The following is a 21983-nucleotide window of genomic DNA, read 5'->3' as shown; positions in this document are numbered from 1 at the left end:
CAGGTGGCCCAGGCTCAGCTCAGCACACTGGGGACCTCAGACCAGGCCCATGGCTTTGTTCTCTGGCCCCTCAAGGTTAAGCACCTGCTGTGCTGCAAGGGCTGAGGTCAGCTAGCAGCAATACTCTGATGGAGGGTGCTGGCAAAAGCACTACATTGGGGTGGTGACAATGCGGTCCACACTTGTGCATGCATGCCATCAACTACAGGGCAGCAGTGTGGCAGGGTCCACGTGTGTGTGTGTGTGTGTGCGCGCTCACTCGCGCGTGTGCGTGCCAGCAACAGCAGAGCAACAGCAGTGTGGTGGGCCCTGGAACAGTGGTTGGGGAAGGCTGCAGGCAGGAGCATGCTGGGGAGGGCCCATCTGCAGCAGCTCTCTAATGGTTAGGTGGTGCCTACCAATGAAGGAGTTATGGTAGCAGCTTCTGGAAAGCACCCCCATTGGGCATCTGAGATTGTACTGCAAGTGGGCAAGGCCAGGCAGTTACCTTGGGACAGGCTGAAAGATAGGGGGTGCTCAGATCAGACTGGGCCTGTGCCATGGGGAAGAAAGTTATGTTGTGTTCGTGTCCTACAGTCAACAAAGGCCAAAGCCACCTTGAAGAATGTAGTGAGCCTTGGGAAATGGGCATGTCTGGCCATGCTCTACTGCAGCTATTTCTATGTCAAACGTTCTGAATTCTGCACATATTAGAGTCCTGTCCCTGATAACTCTCTGATAAGCTCTCTCTGCAAACTCAAATGTCTGTGTGGGGAGTGGGTTCCCCTGCAGCTAGGATTCTGGGGTCCGTGGCAAGAGTGGGCCATTCCATGCCTGTTTAATTCATCCCTTTCCCAGGAGCCCCTCAGGAACAGGGATGAATCTTGATGCTCAGTAGCCCAGTGCAGAGTTCCCAGCTTCCTCTTCTTTATCCCAGGTTCTATGTTCTCCCTCTGTCCACTTTCAATGCCATCCTTCTGAAGATCTGGTTGGAGGGTGCAGGTCTTCTTAATGGGCTGGTCTTTTGGTGGGGGAAGCTTTTTCTGTCAGCCATCTTGCTTAACCTGTTTTCTTAATAAAACAATGTTTGCTTCCTAAAGTTTTCAACCTTATATATAAAATAAATTCAGACCCTAAGATTCCTCACAATTTCATACCCAGTAAATTTTATTTTAAATAAATTATTATTTCAAAAACAATATAATTGCAGCAAGATTTAAAATGACTTTTCACCAATTGAAGGAAAAAAATTGAGATTTTGAGGTCTCTTACCCAAAACTTCTCATTTTAAATTAGGTACTCTGAAAGTTTCCATAAGTAAAAATCATTATTTATGTTAATTTGCAGCTAATTTGCTATGTAGTATAGACTCTTCTGCCTATACATGTCTTTAAAAGAATCCATTTTTATGTGAAGTACTTATCATTGATGTTGTTATTTTTTATATTCAGAGTGAACCATTTATTTCTATATTTTCTGTCATCAGTGTGCCAAACACTTTTGCTACTGGAAAGCAATAAAATTAACCATTTTTGGCTTTGGCTGCTGTTAGGATGCACATAAACAGCAATCCTGATGAACTTCAATGAGAATGCTCACTGTGCTCATACTAAGCCAATTAGTGCCCAGTTATTTATTTTCACTGTAGTGGCGAGTGTGGGAGTGGTGGGGGTGAAGAAGTAGGGGAGATATGGAGAGAGAGATAAGGACTACTAGTAGAGAAAAGGAGACATAAAATTGGCAGAATACTTTTCAGAACAAAAAGTTTGGCAGTAAGGAATCAATGTGATAGGCTTTAGATAGCATTTATGACTGTGCTTGTGTGCGTGAAAACTTACATGATTGTAAAAGTGCTTACAATTTGTCTTCAAGTTTAAACTACAAACAGACATAGTACTTTCATTTAAAAGTTAGGAAAATATAGTTTAAAATTTTTAATTTCTCTGTGAGCTTCTACATGCAATCCCATGCAATTGGAATTTGATAGTCCTTTCACACAGGGGATTGAGAAATAGCTAAGCATCCATTGTTTAAGTCATTTTTTTCTACAAGAATGGGCTCACCAAATTATCAGAGTGACAAAGGAATTAGCTATTATTCAGGAAATGTATGACCAAAATAATTATCTTTTTTTTTTTTTTTTTTTTTTTTTTTTTTTTTTTTTTTTTTTTGACAGAGTCTGGCTCTGTTGCCAGACTGGAGTGCAGTGGCGTGATCTCAGCTCACTGCAACTTCCGCTTCCCAAGTTCAAGTGATTCTCCTGCCTCAGCCACCCAAGCAGCTGGGACTACAGGTGTGCAGCAACATGCCCAGCTAATTTTTGTATTTTTAGTAGAGACGGGGTTTCATCATGTTGGCCTGGATGGTCTCTATCGCTTGACCTCATGATCTGCCTACCTCGGCCTCCCAAAGTGCTGGGATTACAGGCATGAACCACCATGCCTGACCACATATTAAAATTTTTTAAAAACAAAAGCAACTATGGCTGTCAGGAGATAGACAGACAGACAGATATTATATAGATAGGTAGATATTATACAGCTGAACTTGATTCTCTTCCTCTTTCCATATAGTTTTACATATCTTTTCATCAGTTAGTCATTTTTAATTAGTTCTATATCCAGAACTATGGACATGTATTGACCTTAACTGTCAAATATATACAAAAGAGCCAAACTGCAGGCATTAAAAAAACAAAAAAGAAGCAAGGACAAGCAACATTTATCCACAGTTTATTGGTCAACTTATGAACAAATGTAGATAATTATAAATTAGTATCCTTACTGATTAGTAGATTTTTTTTTATACTTTATGTTCTAGGGTACATGTGCACAACATGCAGGTTTGTTACGTATGTATACATGTGCCATGTTGGTGTGCTGCACCCATTAACTTGTCATTTACTAGATTTGTGTCACATTTGCAGATAATATATTATTATTTAGATGTTTTGGAAATAATTCAGTGAGTACAGTGAGTACTGTAGCTGGTGGTACAAAGAGTAGCCCCCATTTGAGATCCTTCTTCATCTTACCTCTCAATCTCTGTGAACCAAAAGAGATGGGAGAGTGCTCCACCAGGAACTACTCAGTGGACATTTTTTTCATGTATGTTAAAGCTATAGTCCCCCTCCTATTGTGTTTGGTCCTCTAAAGTTTTCTTTTACTTTCTTAGAATATTGCTGTAGAATTTTAGATCTAACCTTAAGGAATATTTTGCAGACTAGGAAAGTTACATTCAGAATTTTCAGTTGCATGACCAATTAGTGGTAAAACTGGTAATCAAACAATTTGCAAGACATCTCCAGTTTCCTTTGACTACACTATCCTGCCTCTTTTATTTCCATTCATTCTTTTTATTCTCAGGATGTGGCTGAGAAGCATTGGAATGATATCTTGGTAACACTTCTTTAAGGATTTTCCTTTTCCATACACACAGAAAAATCGTATTGCTGGCCATATGTTTTCCTTTTGTTTATTTTTTTAATATGTGTCTGTATTTTTCTCTAGCCTCAAAGCCAGTGGACTTGAAATTATGCACTGGCCCCATCCCTAATACTACACAACTGTGCCACATTCCTTGTCCAACTGAATGTGAAGTTTCACCATGGTCAGCTTGGGGACCTTGTACTTATGAAAACTGTAATGATCAGCAAGGAAAAAAAGGTAGGTCACGTGACCATGACATGCCTTTTATACCCACCAGTTGTATCAAATCATGAATTATTTTTAAAATGCTCTTCTGTATTCCTTGTTTGTGGTATTTTCCAGAATGGCTAAAGACTTAATTTCAAAAGATGAATAAACCTACTCCAGTGATAGTACCAGAAGATTAAAACAGAAGAACATAGGCATAAATGCTTGTTAATTTAGACAAAATGATGGAGAGGATCTGAGACAGTTTAGTGCAATGGTTAAGATGAGCTGTGGGGTCAGGCCTGGGTTGAAAAAACCTACTGTGTCCCTTACTGTTTAGATAAGTTAGCTAACTTGTCTAAACCTTCGTCCCCTTATCTGTAAAAGGGATGTAACAATATCTGCCATCCAGGTTGTCTCTAAGGAATCAATGAGATAAACATAAAGCACTTAGTTTAGTGCCTGACCCATATCTAGTGCCCAATAATAAAGCTGCTTATTACTTTGAAGAAAAAAATGTAAAAACCGTATTACTGTCATAATGCAAATGATAGAGGAATAGAATAAATGCAATGGTTTTCTTATGGTGGACGTGGTGAGTTAATTTTCACATGATCTTGTGATTAAAAACATTTTTCTATTTTGTTTCCAAGGCCAGTCTTCTAGTGATTCTAGTATGTTTACATAGCAATAAATAGACTTATTAATTTTGTTACACCCTGTCAGGAAGGGCAACACTTAGATGCTATGAAAGCACAAAGCAGGACTTTGAATATTTCACACTGGAGCCCACATGGCTTATGTTCCTAATTCAAATTCCCAGAGGGTCTAAAATCAATAGAACCTCAAAGAGATTGTTTATCTGGAACCATCCAACTTCTTAGAAGTTCATTTCCAAATTTAATCATGTGACATTGCTGAAGATTTAAGAAAAATAGCACTTTTGTCTGGTAATCGATATTTCTAAATAGCTTGAAATTTCACTCATTCTTCGAATATTCTATAGCTATAGACCTTCCAAGTCAACCAAAATTTATCTCTCTTTCTGTTCCCACCCTACTCTTCTATGCCCTACAAGGGAGATAGGTACTATACGACATTTCTAGCCTTACCTTTGTGGTAGTAAGCTAAAACCAAAGGTTCTCATTTATTTTCATTCTGTTCATTAATCCATTCACTTACTCATTTAATGAATGGTTCATGACCCCAGATTAGCTACAGTCTGGGGATACACCAGAGATTCAAAACAGAAATTACTTCTACCCCCACTCTTATCTAACTTTAACCTGAGGTTTTGTTCAACTTTCTGAAATACTCAACCTTTGATGGTAACAATAGATTTTTCTTTCCCCCATAATTCAGGCTTCAAACTGAGGAAGCGGCGCATAACCAATGAGCCCACTGGAGGCTCTGGGGGAACTGGAAACTGCCCTCACTTACTGGAAGCCATTCCCTGTGAAGAGCCTGCGTGTTATGACTGGAAAGCAGTGAGACTCGGAGACTGCGAGCCAGATAATGGAAAGGAGTGTGGTCCAGGCACGCAAGTTCAAGAGGTTGTGTGCATCAACAGTGATGGTAAGAAAGACGTGTCTGTTATGTTTTTATGGACGTCCAACCCTGCATATATGTTTTTACTTTCTATTAAAATCCTGTGTCTTCTCGCATTATAGCTGGTTCCATTTACAAACGTAGAAATAGCTGCTTCTCTCTCCCTCCCTCCCCCCGCCTGCTTTCCCTGTCTCCTTCTCTCTTTTGTCCTTAATGAAATGGTGGCAGTGGAGAGGATCCATGAATAGTAGCAAGATAATGTTAAATGTGCAAACAGAACAGATCATATAACATAAGAATTAAATTATCATTAGGGTAATAATTAAATTGCCAAATTTAACAACAACAAGGAAAGGTAACTTTTTAAAGTGACTTTAAAAAAAAATGAAAATGAAATGTAAACAAAGAAGGGTTATAAGCATTGGTTGACTTGACTCTAAAAGTATTTTCTTTTAACCTCCCTGACATCATGTCTTAGTGTTATCATTTCATTTCCAGGCTCGCAATCCATGAGGTCCATCACAGCCTAGAGTTCCTGAACTGACCTTTTGCTCTCTAGGACTCCCCTATTTAGGAATGTCCTAGAGCCACTGGATAGTGGCTTTCCAAAAGATTCTTTTCCCCAGCCACAGGAATAACCTTGGACTTTTATAACTAATATTTGTTTGATAAAATATACTGTCTTGATATTAGCGCTAAGATTTTTACATTCCTTCCTAAGAGTACTGTTACTGTATTGGGGAGAACCCCTTACCTCTAAGTCATCCCTGAGTCACACAAACCGCAAGACTCCTCCAGACGTACTTTAAAACCTCTGGACAAGATCATCTCTAAGGTTGCTCTATCTCTTGAATCCTATGACTCTGCACATCAGAGAAACATGAGTGCTAAACCCCAGAGTCCAATAGTTGACAGTTTATGCTGTTTACAGCATATGCAGAAACATTCTGGTGCCCCCTTGGGGGTACTGGGACATCTGGTAACCGTCATAATTCTTTCCATCCTATTTTCTTCCAGTAAGCAGAATTGTTTCCTCTTGTGACTCAGTCACTGTTCAGTCATAAAGAAAGACACTCTGGGGTGGGAGACTGACAGACACTGCTATTACTGAGAAATTAGCCTTTTGTCTTTGTCCAGGGTCTAATACCGTCATGCAAGATAGTATTAGGTAAAATCTGAACCAGTGCTTGAGTCTGAAATGGGAAGAAGATCATTGCTCCAGATCTTTTATGATGAATTTTATATATTCTGCTTTTTTGCTATGATAAGCATAACCTGCTGTGATATGTCCTCTCTTTAGCTCTTCCTTATTCTACAATAAAGAGAGGCAAAAAAAGGAAGTAACACTCAGAGATTAGCAGTTAGGAAAAGAAAGCAAAAGAAGCATGTTCTGTTTCTCTCTTACTCACATTTTAAATCCTAATTTGGATTACACAATACTGTTACCTTCTGAATTTCTGTAAAAACAGTAATGGTCATATTAAATTCCCTCAGTAATAGTACTTGATCGTTTTTCTCAGTTCAAACAATTTTTCTTGTCCTTCCATAGACCTATAGAGGAATTAGGGTCTCAGGTATTGTGAAAAGTGTTTTTGAGTGAAACAAAAAGCTAAAAAGTTAATTTTGCATGGCACTTCTGCCTCAGTGTTATGCAATGAAAAATCAGATTTAGTCCACTTAGTGCAATGATCTTCCTGGTATTTGTGCAAATGGAATATATTTTATATAGACTAAAGGAGCCAGCTATTTAAAAAATATAAATGGCTTATTTTAATTTTGTTAAGGAAAACTTATTTTGCAACGCAAATATTACCTCCTAGCTTGTCTTGTGAAAAAACGCTAAAAAGCAAGCAAAGGTATGAGTTAGATGTGTGTAATTGTATTGGCAATGTGTGTTATAACCTAAAAAGCAAATTGATAACTCACAATACACATGAGCTGGTTTTGCTTTGTCTACATCACAAACAGAATTAATTTTAAAAAGGTAAGTATGCAACTGATACTCAATTCGTTATTGTCCTTTACAGGACATCTTTTCTACCATTAACTTTTATTTCCTGACATTAATTAGTTGTAGTACAACTTAATACATTAGCTGTTTCAGCTACATGGATGTAAAAAATCAAGAAAATTATTTTTTTATTATGAATCCTAGAACCCAGTCAAATTTGTATATAAACTGAGACATAATTGGGCTGATAGAATAAAACAAAAAGCTGGAGACTTGTAAATACTGCTCCGATATTATCATATGGTCACCTGGTAAGTGTTTAGCAGCTGCACCAAACGTTGTTTTGTAATTATATTGGGCCCAGGGAATTAAAGTTGATTAGTTGTACAGACTCTACCTCTAGGCCTGGGCTGCAGCTATACATTTTGTTTTATAATTCAGTTAAAGCTTGACTAGGGACATGAAGCGTTAAAGCCTGTGAACTGAAGAAATAATAAAAAGACTTTTTTGCTCACACATTCCTCACAAATTTCACAACTTTGTTAATGACCTCAAGACACTTAAAATCTATTTGTTTTCTGAAATATTATTTGTCCAGACTCCCAGTGATCATTAAGATTTGCTGCTGCTGTTGTTCATTTTTCCATTTGCCTTCTAAGGAGGAGGGTTGGGGGAGGGTTGCAAGATACCCCAGGAGGAATTTTGCATAGCTTCTCTGTCAGAGAAGAAGGCAGAGGGGTGTAACAGAGTTGCAAGACAAAAGAGAGCACAAAAGACAATTAGACTCTCCAAAAAGAGAGAAACATTTCAATGTAGTAGAACAAATATTGATCATTAATTAAAGATCATCAGATCTGCAATTCCAGGTCTCTGAACACAAATGCAGGAACCTACTCCAAAGATCTGTGATCTGGAGAATCAGAGGATGTTATACCTGTAAAAAACCCAAAACCTGCCCTATTTTAATTTTTTTGATATTGAGTATGTTTCATTTAAAGGTGTAAATCTGGCAAGGCAAGAATATTTTGTTTCCTAAATTGGCTTGTTAGAGGCAGAACAAAGCCAGGCTATTGGACTCTGGAGCAAGGGGAAAAAAGTATTATTCCTTACTTGAGAGTGTAAATCAAATATTGTTTCCATATTTCCTTGTCCTCTGCTTAAAAACAAAAAAATATGATGCTGTCTATATTTCCATATCATGTGTGCTATTTCAGATATCGAGTACTGACACTTTTCCATGTGAATTTCAAAAAAAAAAGTCAGTTAGGTTGTTTTGTTTTTGTTTTTGCATAATTTTTTAAAGCAGTAAACCTCAGTGGTTTCAAATGCCTGAACTTCTGTGCTATCTTCCTTTTCTTTTCCCCACATTAGTAAAAGTTAGCATATAACCAATGACATGGGCATAAGCAATCACTTTCCTACTTGACCCAGATTGTTAAGAAACCCAAACATACTTTTATGGAAGTAAATCACTGCAAGTCAGCATTACCCAGCTATTAATGATACAGTATAAGAGTAATGAAGGTTGCCGGCTAGGGCCATTCTTGTGTATTGTGCCGTTCTTGAATGGGAGTAACTCTGCTATCCAAAGACTCTCAGCACCATGCCAAACTGACTGGCTTCTAGTAATGCTGAAGAAGACCTATGTCTAAACACATGTGGAGATGAGCACTGAGGCAAGCCCTAGAAGCAAGTTTTTCTGACTCTTTTTGGTACATTTCTACATATGATCAAAAGTATCAAAAGAACTGGCTTTGAAAACACTTGGAGGAAGTTGACTGTGTTAGGTTGTTTGTGCATTGCTTATAAAGAAATACCTGAGGCTGAGTAATTTATACAAGAGGAAAAGGGGTTTAATTGGCTCACAGTCCTGCAGGCTGATAGGAAGCATGGCACTGTTAGGTGTTTGGCCTCTGGTGAGGCCTCAGGAAGCTTTTATTCATGATGGAAGGCTAAGTGGGAGCAAACATCTCACGTGACAGAGTGGATCAACAGAGGGAGAGAAGAGGGAGATGACACACATTTTTAAACAACCAGATCTCATGAGAACTCACTATCGTAAAGTCAGCACCAAGGATTTGGTGCTAAAGCATTCATAAGACGTCTACCCCTGTGATCCAATCACCTCCCACCAGACGCCAGCTCCAACAGTGGGGATTACATTTCAATATGAGATTTAGTGGGGACACATATCCAAGCTATATCATTGACTTTAGTATCTGGGGCACTGGCTTGCCATGTGACTGCTTAATCTTTCTCAACTTTTTACCACCAATTTCTTCCTTCTGGAACAAGATATGTTTCCGCCTATAAGACGAGGAAAGGGAAAACTTGAGTACTATTTCTTTCCCAAGTAGTTCTTGTCATACTTCTTTGTTTCCGTGTAGTCAGAACTAGGAGGAATATGGGGGCATATCATTTCAGTATGTTGAAGAAAATGTAAGAATTTTGAAAATTTATACCACTGGAGAACAGGACTCATTGTGGAAAGAGATGGGGAAAGATAGTGCCCTATTTTAAGTCTTATAGTACAATTTGTATGCAATATATAAACTGAATATTGAGTTATTTTTTTCAGACACATATGTATTATTAAAAAGCAACAATGTGAAGGGGGACAGAGGTAAGTGGGACAATTGGTAGAAGATTGGGAGCAAAGCATGCCAGGAATAGAAAAAGAGAAGTTATAGAACTCATACTTGAGACTAGTATTTTGACTAATTCAGAATATTCATAGCTTGTTCCAGAAGCATAGGCCAGGTCAAGGATTAAGATGCATCAAGCTTATTAAGGATGTGCTCCCAGAAGAAATCAGCAAGAAAGGGGGGAATGAAGAAGCAAAATATAGAAAAGAGAAAGGGTCTTGAGTTCCTAAAACCATTCCCAGGTTTAGTGATTCACTAGGAGGATTCACCATACAGTTGTACGTATAACCATGACTTATTAAAACAATAGCATGCAAAACAAAACCAGCAAAAGGAAAGTGTACTTGAGGCAAATTCCAGAGAAAAGAAGGTGAGTTCCAGAAACTTCCAGTTCCCCATATTGGCCGGACAACCCTAGTGTCAAAGGGCAATCAGCCTAAGGTCAGGAATGAGGCTGCAGCTGCAGAATCTGAAAGATGGGCGTAGAGATCCAGTGAAAGGGATCCCATGGGATCCAAACTGGCCAGCAACACTGCCCATTACAAAAGGAAATCCAATTATGTGGTAAGGAATACAAATGTTGTATAAACTAAAAGGAACCAAAGACCCGATTAAACAGTGTCTTCTGGGCCCACAAGAATATGCAGTTTTCTGGTCCACTGCCACTTAGGAGGTTCCTGGATTCCCAATGAAATTGAAATAATTCTATTTGAATTTTAATGCAAAAAGGAACTTCAGAAGGCTGGAAAACCTGAAGACTCCCAAGTAGCAGACATTAAGATTGTTTAATATTAGAAAATGTTAGAATATCTTTTCAAGAACTTAAAATGGAAGAACACATTTATAAATATTTTTGTGCCTTTCCAATGGGGAGTACCTTTTGTGCCATATCTTATTATTTATCAATGATAAACAAGAACATTGTAATGTGCAAGGGAGAGTGGTAGACAAAAAGTTAAAATATGTGTATAGAATAGAGACTCACCTAAATAAGATTTGCTTCTGAAACCTTGGTGAGAACCCTGAATTCAGATCAATTCAAATATCTATGGAACTAGATGGGAACACAAGTTCAAATGCATGATCATTCTTTGGATCTGGAATCTACTTCTTAACACAAATTACAAGGCCATTATGTGGAAAAAACGTCTTTTAAATGCAAGAACCCATCCTATAACTGAATTGTTTTTCCATAATTTAAGCAGTAAGTCAACTAAGAAGTTTCCTTCCTGTAGAATGTTGTCTTCTAATGTGTTTGAAATATAATTAGATTGGATATTATGTTAAATCTAAGGTCTCTCACTTACAATTAGGATTGTCTAACACTATTGGTAGGAGTTTGTTTCCTATAATTGGGTTGAGACTCTATTCAATTTGTTGTAAAGATAAAAGTCATTATAACCTTTTAGAAAATTTAAAGCAATAGGTTTTCCTTCAACGTTGGTGTGTCGTAATCACCATTTTATTTCGGACTATAAAAACTTGGCATCAGATACTCTGATTTGTCTGCTGTGTGTTAGTATATGCGTCTGTGTATGTATTACAATATACTTGAATATGTTAGAAAAAATGCTTTTTTAAAAAAACCATCAGCGTTGAGCCCCAATGTTCTTTGTTCTGCTGAATGGCAAGTGTTGTAGCAAAGAGTAGAATTTTCTAAATAATTTAGTTTTATTTTTAAAGTAGGGTAGATTCAGCAGAGATGTCAGATAAAAATTGAGTAAATAATTATTTACCTCTTAGTGATACAAATTCCCCACTGAATGTTAGCTACCACTTCAAATGGCAAATATAGAATAGCAGTTTACTTTGTCATAGGTGGTGGATGCCGTAACACAACACAGAGCAAACAATTTTCTCTTTATTTCCTTTCAGAGATGTGTTCTCACTGTGCTGCCCAAGTTGGTCTTGAATTCCTGGGTGTAAGCAATCCTCCTGCCTTAGCATTCCAAAGAGCCGGGGCAACAGTCACATAACACTGTGCTTGGCCAAAGCCAGTATGGACATTGGACAGAAAGCATAACTTGCAGTTAAATTAGGCAGGAGTTTAGTTATTAAACCCGACAGGTGCATTCCTTATGTTAGTGAACCTCATGTTTGCTCCTTTGATTCCCTTTATATCCACCTTCTCTGTAAAATGTTGTCTTCCCATGACTTCATTGATTCTGTATTCCCTATTCTCTTTCCACCTCTCAGACCATATATCATTTAACTACTGCTAGAGAACAAACCACCTCAAAACTTAGTGACTGCAATCATGAGAATGCAGAAGTGCTTGTTCAGGTTTCACCTGAGCTCTCTTGGGGAAGTTTGACTATGGCTGAAAAGTCCAAGTGGCCTCCCTCACATATCTGGCAGTTGGTGCCGTCAGCTGGGGTACATTGGTACCCCATTGGTACATGGACTCTCAACCTCCAATAAGCTAGATCAACTCCTTTTTGTATGGTGGCTTTAAGGCATAACTTCAAGAGGACCGAGCAAAAGCTGAAAGTCCTCTTGAACTCACATGGTATCACTCTGTCCACATTCTGCTAGTCAAAGCAAGTCACAAGGGACAATCCAGATTTAATGAGTAGGAAAATAGACTTTGCCTCTTGATGGGATATATTGCAAAGAATTATGGCAAATAATTTACTACGGTCTACTCTGGTTACAATTATTTTCAATCCTCTCACATGCAAAATATACACCCTCCCCATCCAAGACCACAAAAATTGTCATGCAATTATATGATCAGGCTTAAAGTTTACTATCTCATAATTTGCATTTGTTTCAAATATGAATGTAGCTACTCTTGAATCAGAGGTCTGTGAATGAAAAGAACAAGGTATCTTCCACTACTTCCCTCCACATATACAACATACAACATCGTGATAGAGAGTGGAAAAGCACTCTCCCATTAAATGAGAAAAACGGGAAACATTCAGCCATTTCTGCCGTATAACAACTTTTTTTATTATTTTACTTTAAGTTCCAAGATACAAGTGCAGAACCTGTAGGTTTGTTACATAGGTATACATGTGCCATGGTGGTTTGCTTCACCTGTCAACCTGTCACCTAAGTTTTAAGTGCTGCATGGATTAGCTATTTGTCCTGATGCTCTCCCTCCTCCCCACCCCCCACAGGCCCCAGTGTGTGTTATTCCCTCCCTGTGTCCATGTGTTCTCATTGTTCAGCTCCCACTTATAAATGAGAACATGTGGTGTTTGGTTTTCTGTTCCTGTGTTTATTTGCCGAGGATGATGGCTTCCAGCTTCATCCATGTCCCTGCAAACGACATGATCTCACTCCTTTTTATGGCTGTGTAGTATCCCGTGGTGTGTATATGTACCACATTTTCTTTATCCAGTCTATCATTGATGGACATTTGGGTTGGTTCTATGTCTTTGCTATTGTAACTAGTGCTTCAATAAATATATGTATCCAGCCTGTTCACCATAAAACAGGAACAGAGTAAGTTCCTTGATTAGGCTCTCCTTTTGTTCTTTGGGAATCATTTCCTAGTCCACTGTTTTTCTTGATTCTTTCATTCTGAGCTCTTGAATTTTCTCCTAAAGTATCTTTCCTTTGCCATAAGAAATGGCTTATATTTGTACCCAAGGAACTTTCTCAGTCGGTATCCTGACCATAGAAATTAGAGGGGCCAGAGGACTTTTTTGTTCATTCTGAACTGTCTGAATTTTTCCAAGTCTAAATTGGCAAAGTTTTATCAATGCAGCACCCTTAAAACGTTTTGAGTTTTCCATAAATCTCATTGGATATCACTTTATGCCACAAAAGCCATATCCATACATAACTTTTTCACACAGCCTTCTTTTTATTTTGGACTACATGTGAGTCTTCTGTGGGAAATGCTTCTAAGATTCTTAAAAGCCCTGTCTAGCTGAGAGGATCCTCAATGAATCACCTAAGTCTTTCTCTGGTGTTATCAACAAATTATTAGCTAGATCCCAGATTGATTTTTACCTTAGGTCACTTCTTACTTTTTCCTAGAGAAGTAAGGATGAGAAATGGTTTTAGTTTTTCATTTTATAATAGCTCATTGTGGCATCTTCTAAATTCCAATTGGACATTGAATTATTTCTTCTCTATTTCTCTTCTAATAGCGTATCATTCTCAGAAGAAAAAGAAAACATTAAATGGACATTTTTAACATTTTTCCTGCGAATTCCTTTATCTAAATATGTACATTTTCTATCTTGTAAGTTTCCACAAGAGACAGTTTTGCCAGTTTTTTCATCACTGCATGGTGTAATATGTACATTATGGAAGTAATTCTTCACTAACAATCTTCTTACCTACTTTTCCCAATCTAGATTCAATGGGTAGGAAAATAGACTCTGCCTCTAGATGGGAGAATTATGGCAAATGGTTTAATTTATTATTTAATATCTATCTCTACTCTTCACTAACAATCTTCTTGCCTACTTTTCAGCCTTTACCCACCCCAAGTCTCAGAGCCAATGCTACTTGTTTTAGATTTCTTAAAGCAGCATCTCATTGCTACATATTAAATTCTGTACCAACTATGTATACGGCATAACAAATTACCTCAAACTTAATTTTTTGTGTTTTTGTTTTTTCACAATTCTATTGGTTGTGTGGGCAGTTTCTGTGTTAGTTCTGCCTGGTCTCGCTGATACAGCTGCATTTAGCTGAAGAGCTGGCATGGTGGAATGGCCCAAGTTGGCCCCACTAATGTCAATGAAGGTGCCTCATTTTATCTCCAGGTGTCCTCTCATGTTCCAGTAGACTAGACTGGCATCTTTTCTAAGTGGTCTCGAGATAATGTTCTAGGAGGGAAAAACAGCTGAATGGCCGCTTGATGCCTAGGTTCTGAACTCTCGTAAGACCAATTCTACCACATTCTATGGGTCAAAGCAAGTCTCAAATCTAACAAGGCTCAAGGAATAGTGGAACAGATTATACCTTTGGATGAGAGGTACTTGCCAGAATTTGTGGACATACTGAATCTAGCACATGCTACTTCCTCTGTTTCCTATATGCTATATTCTTTCTCTGATCCTTTCTTAAAAGTTAACATTTCATATCAACTCTCTGCTATAGAGCTATACCCGGAAGTGCCAGCCAAACCCTACTGGCATTTTTAACCTCACTGTGTACCAAAGTCAAACTCGTCATCTTTTCTCCAGAGTCAGTTTCTCTTCCAATTTTCTCAGCCCAGTTCACAACACTACAATTTATTCAATCCTCAATCCTGCTGATGGAGTGACATCTGTGAAGAGACATAAAGGAGATGAGAAAATAAGCCCTATGCAAGTTTGAGAAGAGAACATTTAGGGCAGAAGGAACATTAAATGCAAGACCCGGAGGTAGAAAATGCTTTGAATATTTGAGGAACAACAAGGTGGCCAGTGTGGTTGGAGTAGAATGAGTTATAGGGAGAGGTTATTAGGCGGTGAGTTTAAAGAGGTTATAGAGGCTTGAGACCATTCAGGGGCTTTGGTTTTTATTCTAAGATGGGAATCTATTGAAGTGTTTGAAACAACCAGAACTGATATGTTTTTAAAGAATCACTGATGTTGCTTTGTTGAGAACAAACTTTAGGGGAGCAGAGAAGCAGCAGTGAGGAGACTATAGCTTCAGCTATAATTCCAATGAGAGATGACAGTGTGGCTTAGATAAGAGTTGCAACAGTGGAGGGGACAGTGCTAATTTAAAAGAATTACACGAATTGGGGAAAACTAGGGCAGCAAGCAGAGATGTTAGAATCCTTGAATCAGGTTTTCCTTATTCTGGTATTATTTTCTTTATACTGGTATTATGGTATTATCCACTATAAATCCTCTTTTGATCACATCATTCAGCTGCTTGAAATCTTTTTTGTTTGTTTGTTTTTGTGTGACAGAGTCTCGGTATGTCACCCAGGCTGAAGTGCAGTGGCACGATCTCAGTTCACTGCAACCTCTGCCTCTGGGGTTCAAGCAATTCTCCCGCCTCAGTCTCCCAAGTAATTGGGATTACAGGCACCCCCCACCATGCGTGGCTAATGTTTGTATTTTTAGTAGAAACCGGGCTTCACTGTATTGATCAGGCTGGTCTCAAACTCCTGACCTCAGGTGATCTGCCCACCTCGGCCTCCCAAAGGGTTGGGATTTACAGACATGAGCCACCACCCCTGAGCGGAAATCTTTTACTGGCTTCCTATTGCCTTCTGTGTGAAGTCCATTTGAGAATCACAGTATGTCCTCCACCATCTAATCTTGTCCGTTTTACCAATTGGCCCTTCTGCCCCTCCATTACACCGTTGTACATTTTATGGAATTTGTAATGTAATCACTTACAGTTTACTATCCCCCACTATTCCTTCTATACTGATGCTTACTATGGGGTAGGTATCATGTCTTAATTATTTTTGTATGCCTGTTTCCTAGCACTGTGTTCCACATAACAGATTGTCAATAAATCTCTGAACTATAACTAAGTTCCTTCTTTTATCCCTAAACATATTTTCAAGAAATGACTCTTAATTTCTCCTTAAGTAAACTTTTATTATTGCCCTCACTGCAAATTCAAACTTTGCCTACCAGATGTCAAATAAAGCATGACACCAAATTGCACACCCTATTAACATCTCAATATGCCTTCAAATTCCATTACATTCAAGTCCCAGTACACTGGAGCAAAATAGCTACTGTATTTGCATAGGAAGAAAAAAATAAATCCACAGAAAAACTTGAAATTTGAGGGATTTCTTTCACAGCATTTTATCATTAGACCGTGTTTTATTGAGCTTTAACTTTCTGGAGACTAGTCATTGCAGCACTGACTCTAGGTTCACCTGCTAACTTTGCCACTTTCTTGGCAGGTTCCTTAAATCCACAGTGACTACGTTTCCTTTTCTGTGAAATGAGATCTGTTTATAATGCTGTTCTCTAGTACAAATGAGTTAATATATGCTAAATGCTAGGAATTGTTCCTAGTGTGTGATATTTAAGTGTTTGTTGTTACTATTATTCCTCTAAGGTGGGTTCAATAGAGAGAAAGTTAGCTGAGCATAGAGACTTCCTTTTTTTTCAAAAATTTTTTATAGATAAGAATTTTATTGATTATTGTATTAATCCATCCTCACACTGCTGTAAATATACTATCTGAGACTGGTTAATTTATAAAGGAAAGAAATTTAATTGACTCACAGTTCTACATGGCTAAAGAGGCCTCACTCGGAAAACTTACAATCATGATAGAAGGCAAAGGGCAATCAAGGCACGTCTTACATGGCAGCAGGAGAGAGAGGAAAGGGGGAACTGCCAAACACTTTTAAAACCATCAGCTCTCATCAGAACTCCCTCACTGTCACAAGAACAGCATAGGGGAAACCACCCCCATGACCTAAATACCTTCCACGAGGTCCCTGCCTGGTGGGGTTTTACAATTCAGATTACAATTCAAGATGAAATTTGGGTGGGGACACACCCAAACCATATCACTTGCCAATAATTTGATTACTTGATTTGCAGCCTAGCTCATTTATTTTCATAACACACTCATCAGGTAAGTGACCTCATTTTTAAAGCACATATATATGTCCTTAAATAAATGAGTGTCTATTGTATTCACTATCAGAAAATAAATATATAATAAAATTCCATAATTAAAAAATTCACCTGTTTTACAGAGAAACATATCTCTGAATTGACATTGAGCTAATATCTTTTGAATAGAAAAAGATTATGTGAGTTTGACAAAACTTGTAAAAATTATTGTAACAATCTTACTAATTTTAGAGTATATTAGAAATGCATGTTTTTTTATTTGTATAACATAAGAACTATACTGAATGTGTCACTAGAATCATAGTTTTCTGTTTTTAGAAGATAACTAGCTACTGACTATGGGCAGAAATTGGACTTGACTTATATACGATCAGGGAATATTGCTGTGGAAAGGCAATTAAATATAATTTTAAAAAGAACGCTGTAGTAATCTTTAAACTTCAAGACTGCTGGTACTTAGCCTTGTGTTAAGTTGAGGCTGAGGAAAACATGTCTTCAAATAAAAAGTCACCAGGAACCCACATTAGGAAGTAAAAGAAGAGATGCTGCTTAGCTTCGATTCTCAGTATGAGATTTCTTATCTCAGGAGCACCTATGGTTGAAACAGGGAACGTGGTATAGCAAGCTACAAGATTAATATAGTGCATTTTCTTGACTTTCGGTTTTGCTAGTAGGCTAAAAAGGGGTAAGGAACTTAAGTAAATTAGCTCATTAAAATTTTAGAATTGTTGATCTTATATTGAAATTGCTGAATTGATATAAAATTATAGAAGATTAATATACATTGTGCTGCTTGCCTCCTCAACATTCTTTCATTCTCTTCTATCATAAACTGCACTGATTTTTCTTTGAGGAATTCATGCATTCCCTAAACTATTGAGGCTTGCTGGGATGAATCTTACCTCCCAGCCAAGGCAAGCTGTTGCGGGAAGTCAGGGACCCTGAACGGAGGGACCAGCTAAAGTCATGGACGTTTATTAGTTCCCCAAATTAATACTTTTATAATTTCTTACGCCCATCTTTACTGCAATCTCTGAACATAAATCGTGAAGATTTCATGGACACTTATCACTTCCCCAATCAATACCCTCGTGATTTCCTATCCTGTCTTTACTTTAATCTCTTAATCCCGTCATCTTTGTAAACTGAGGAGGATATATGTTGCCTCAGGACCCTGTGATGATTGTGTTAACTGCACAAATTGTAGAGCATGTGTGCTTGAACAATATGAAATCTGGGCACTTTGAAAAAAGGAATAAGATAACAGCAATGTTCAGGGAACAAAGGAGATAAGACTTTAAACTCTGACTGTCAGTGAGCCAGATGGAACAGAGCCATATTTTCTTCTTTCAAAAGCAAATAGGAGAAATATCACTGAATTCTTTTTCTCAGCAAGGAACATCCCTGAGAAAGAGAATGCGCCCTGAGAGTAGGTCTATAAACGGCCCCTTGGAGGCGGCCGTCTTTTATGGTCAAAGCCGAAGGGATGAAAGAAGCCCTGGTCTCTTGTAGCACTCCCAGGCTTATTGTGATGAGGAAATTCCCACTTAATAAATTTTGGTCGGACAGGTTGTCTGCTCTCAAACCCTGTCTCCTGATAAGATGTAATCAATGACAATGCATGCCCAAAACTTCATTAGCAATTTTAATTTTGCCCCGTCCTGTGGTCCTGTGATCTCGCCCTGCCTCCACTTGCTTTGTGATATTCTATTACCTTGTGAAACATGTGATCTCTGTGACCCACACCCTATTCGTGCACTCCCTCCCCTTTTGAAAATCACTAATAAAAACTTGATGGTTTTACAGCTCAGGGAGCATCATGGAACCTGCCAACATGTGATGTCTCCCACGGACACCCAACTTTAAAATTTGTCTCTTTTGTACGCTTTCCCTTTATTTCTCAAACAGCTAAGATGCTTAGGGAAATAGAAAAGAACCCACATTAACTATCAGGGATGGGTTCTCCCGATAGCAAGCAGTATATCCCATCTACTCAGCTGTAATAATCACTTTAAGGATGGACATGTGACCCAGTACATGCTAACAGAATACATCTAAGAGCTTGTACAGAAATAACTAAAAGAGACATTGGAGCTGTTTGCGGTCACTATATAAATTTGATAATATAAAAGGCAGAGGGCAGATATTCCTTGGTATTACTTGAGCCTTTAGAGCTATTCTCACATGAAACCATGTGTTTTTCTACATTTTATTTTGTTTTAGAGAATGAGTCTCACTCTGTCACCCAGGCTGGAGTGCAATGGCATGACCATAGCTCACTGCAGCCCTCAAACTCCTGAGCTCAAATGATCCTCCTGCCTCAGCCTCCCAAGTAGCTGGGACAACAGATGTGCACCACCAGGCCCAGCTAGTTGTTTTAATTTAAATTTTTATTTTTTTGTAGAGACAAAGTCTTACTCTCTAACTCCTTGGATGTTAGGAGTTATTCTCTAACTCTTTGGAGTTAGGCCTGGGATGGTCTCTAACTCCTTGGATCAACCAGTCCTCCCAGCTGGCCTCCCACAGTGCTGAAATTAGAGGCATGAGCCACCATGCCCAGCCCGAAACCATGTTTAATTTTTACGTAAAGCCATTATTTAAACCAATAAAGTCTCTTCATTGTTTTTATCCCAAAAGGGGTCTAAGTGGTATAGAAAGAGGAGAGGGAAAGTTCCGGCTTTGAATAGGTGGCTACTAGGCTTAGACTCACAGATGTATCCAAAATTCACCCCTAACCAATTATTCTACATTTTTCTTTAGAATATGTTAATGAAAACAATTGCAAAAGCACTAGATTGTACTAAAGGAAGGATCTAACATGGCTTTTCAAAACAAGTTAATGTCTATAGAAGATTTCTTGGTAGAAAGAGTGCAAAGTAAAATCTAGTTGGAAGAGGATTCTTCTAGAACTGGTTTCATCTTTGTAGAGAATGTGATGTTAGATAAGAAAACATCAACTGTCCTTGCAAAAGCAGAGGTAGCCCAACAGAGAGATGGTGGAGTGGCTAAAGTACCTAAAGTGCCTCAACACATTTTTTTTTTTTTTTTGGCCAATTTTGTTCCAAGATTCCTTTTTATAATTTTTCCTGATTTTCATCTCCCTTTAGACAGAACACTGAATTACTAGAAATCATAGCTGCTGAGATCATGATAGAAATGACATGTCACAAAATATGACTGATATTTGTATTAAGATTCTAAAATGTTAACTTCAGAACTATATACAATAATTCAGAACTATATGCAATAATTTTAAATAAGAAACTTATATGGAGACCCTTCTGGATATTTAGTCTTGACTTCTCTAGGATGCACAACCCAGGAAATGGCTATGGTATGCATTCCATGAGAGAACTAGAACACTGGAGAAAAGTTCTGACCTTATAAACAACATTTAAACATTATAAATGAACTGGTTTAATCATTGGTTAGACTTCTCAGTCTGCTGCCTAGGCTCATTCATTCTTCATTTCACATTTATTGTGCCTGTTGTATAAGGTGAGTGCAATAGAGAGAAAGTTAGCTGAGTACAGAAACTTCCTTTTTTGTTAAATTTGGTTACAGATAAGAATTTTATTGCTTACTATATTAGTCCATCCTCACACTGCTATAAAGATACTATCTGAGACTGGTTAATTTATAAAGGAGAGAGTTTTAATTGACTCATAGTTCCACATGGCTGAAGAGGCCTCACTCAGAAAATTTACAATTATGGTGGAAGGCAAAGGAGAAGCAAGGCATGTCTTACATGGCAGCAGGAGAGAGAGGAAAGGGGGAACTGCCAAACACTTCTAAAACCATCAGCTCCCATCAGAACTGCTGTATTCTAGACATTACATGCTATGTCTCAGGCATTACATGGTATGTTACTGGCATTATATGCACATTTATTGTGCTTGGGTCACAAGCACATTGTTATGTCTGCTCTGTTGCAAGCATTACATCTGCATTAATAATAGCAACCCCTGCCCATCAAGTACGCACTATTTAGCTGGAGATGGGAAAATATGTAATCAAATTATTTTAATATAGTGCAACAAGGGCTAGAGACACGCTCAGTGTGCCAAGGGGCACAGTGGGTAGAGTATACTCTCTGCCTTGTAGGATCACTGAAGGTTTTAAAAAGGAAATGACTCATGTTAAGGAATAAATAAAAATTAAGAAGTTCAGTATATTTTAGGTTAAAAGCATGATTATGTGAAGCACAGAAGTATAGAAGAACTTGGGATATTTGGGGAGCTGCAAATAGTTGGGCATGTTACTGCACAGTTCGTGTTTGAAAAGCTGGAGGAGATGAATCTTTAGGGATAAAACCAGATCATGAGAGAATTCATAAGCCAGGTTCAAGAGACTGTTTCATGCAATTGAAATTGAAAATATTCTGGTAGGGAAACAGTATAATCAGATCCTTTAACATAGAACTCCAACCACAGCTGTAAGGAAAGGAAGTTGAGACACACTCTTGCTCTCTTTCTTTAGACTAAACCATGAACTCTGGGTGTAAAACAAATTTGGTCTAGGAATATTGCCAATAACTTTGTTGCAGTGAAATCTGTTTTCACTCAGTGCTGCTGATGTTCTCTTGCTCTCCGGTCACATGTTACATTTTGAATGTGGACATATATATCCATATGTTGTAGAGTACCTGTTTTATGTGAAAGACCTTTTATGGTTTTATATACTAATGAAAAGAACTGTTACAAATAAG

At 38.1% G+C, this 21983-nt stretch overlaps 2 protein-coding genes across 2 annotated transcripts in view; both read left to right on the top strand.

Annotated features, from left to right (window-relative positions):
* The window catches only part of NDUFA4 (NDUFA4 mitochondrial complex associated), a 711072-nt gene that overhangs the window by 62810 nt on the left and 626279 nt on the right, over window positions 1-21983 (top strand). The gene's annotated exons all lie outside the window — the stretch shown is intronic.
* THSD7A (thrombospondin type 1 domain containing 7A) overlaps window positions 1-21983 on the top strand; it is a 495713-nt gene that overhangs the window by 293561 nt on the left and 180169 nt on the right. The window contains exons 5-6 of the mRNA XM_050783030.1: window positions 3489-3644; window positions 4977-5189. Of these exons, the coding sequence (XP_050638987.1) occupies window positions 3489-3644; window positions 4977-5189 (369 nt within the window). The remainder of the gene's footprint in view (window positions 1-3488; window positions 3645-4976; window positions 5190-21983) is intronic.

This window comes from Macaca thibetana, chromosome 3 (assembly GCF_024542745.1).
Source record: "Macaca thibetana thibetana isolate TM-01 chromosome 3, ASM2454274v1, whole genome shotgun sequence".
Taxonomy (NCBI): domain Eukaryota; kingdom Metazoa; phylum Chordata; class Mammalia; order Primates; family Cercopithecidae; genus Macaca; species Macaca thibetana.
Note: the sequence above shows the minus strand (reverse complement) of the source record. Positions and strands in the feature narration are given on the sequence as shown.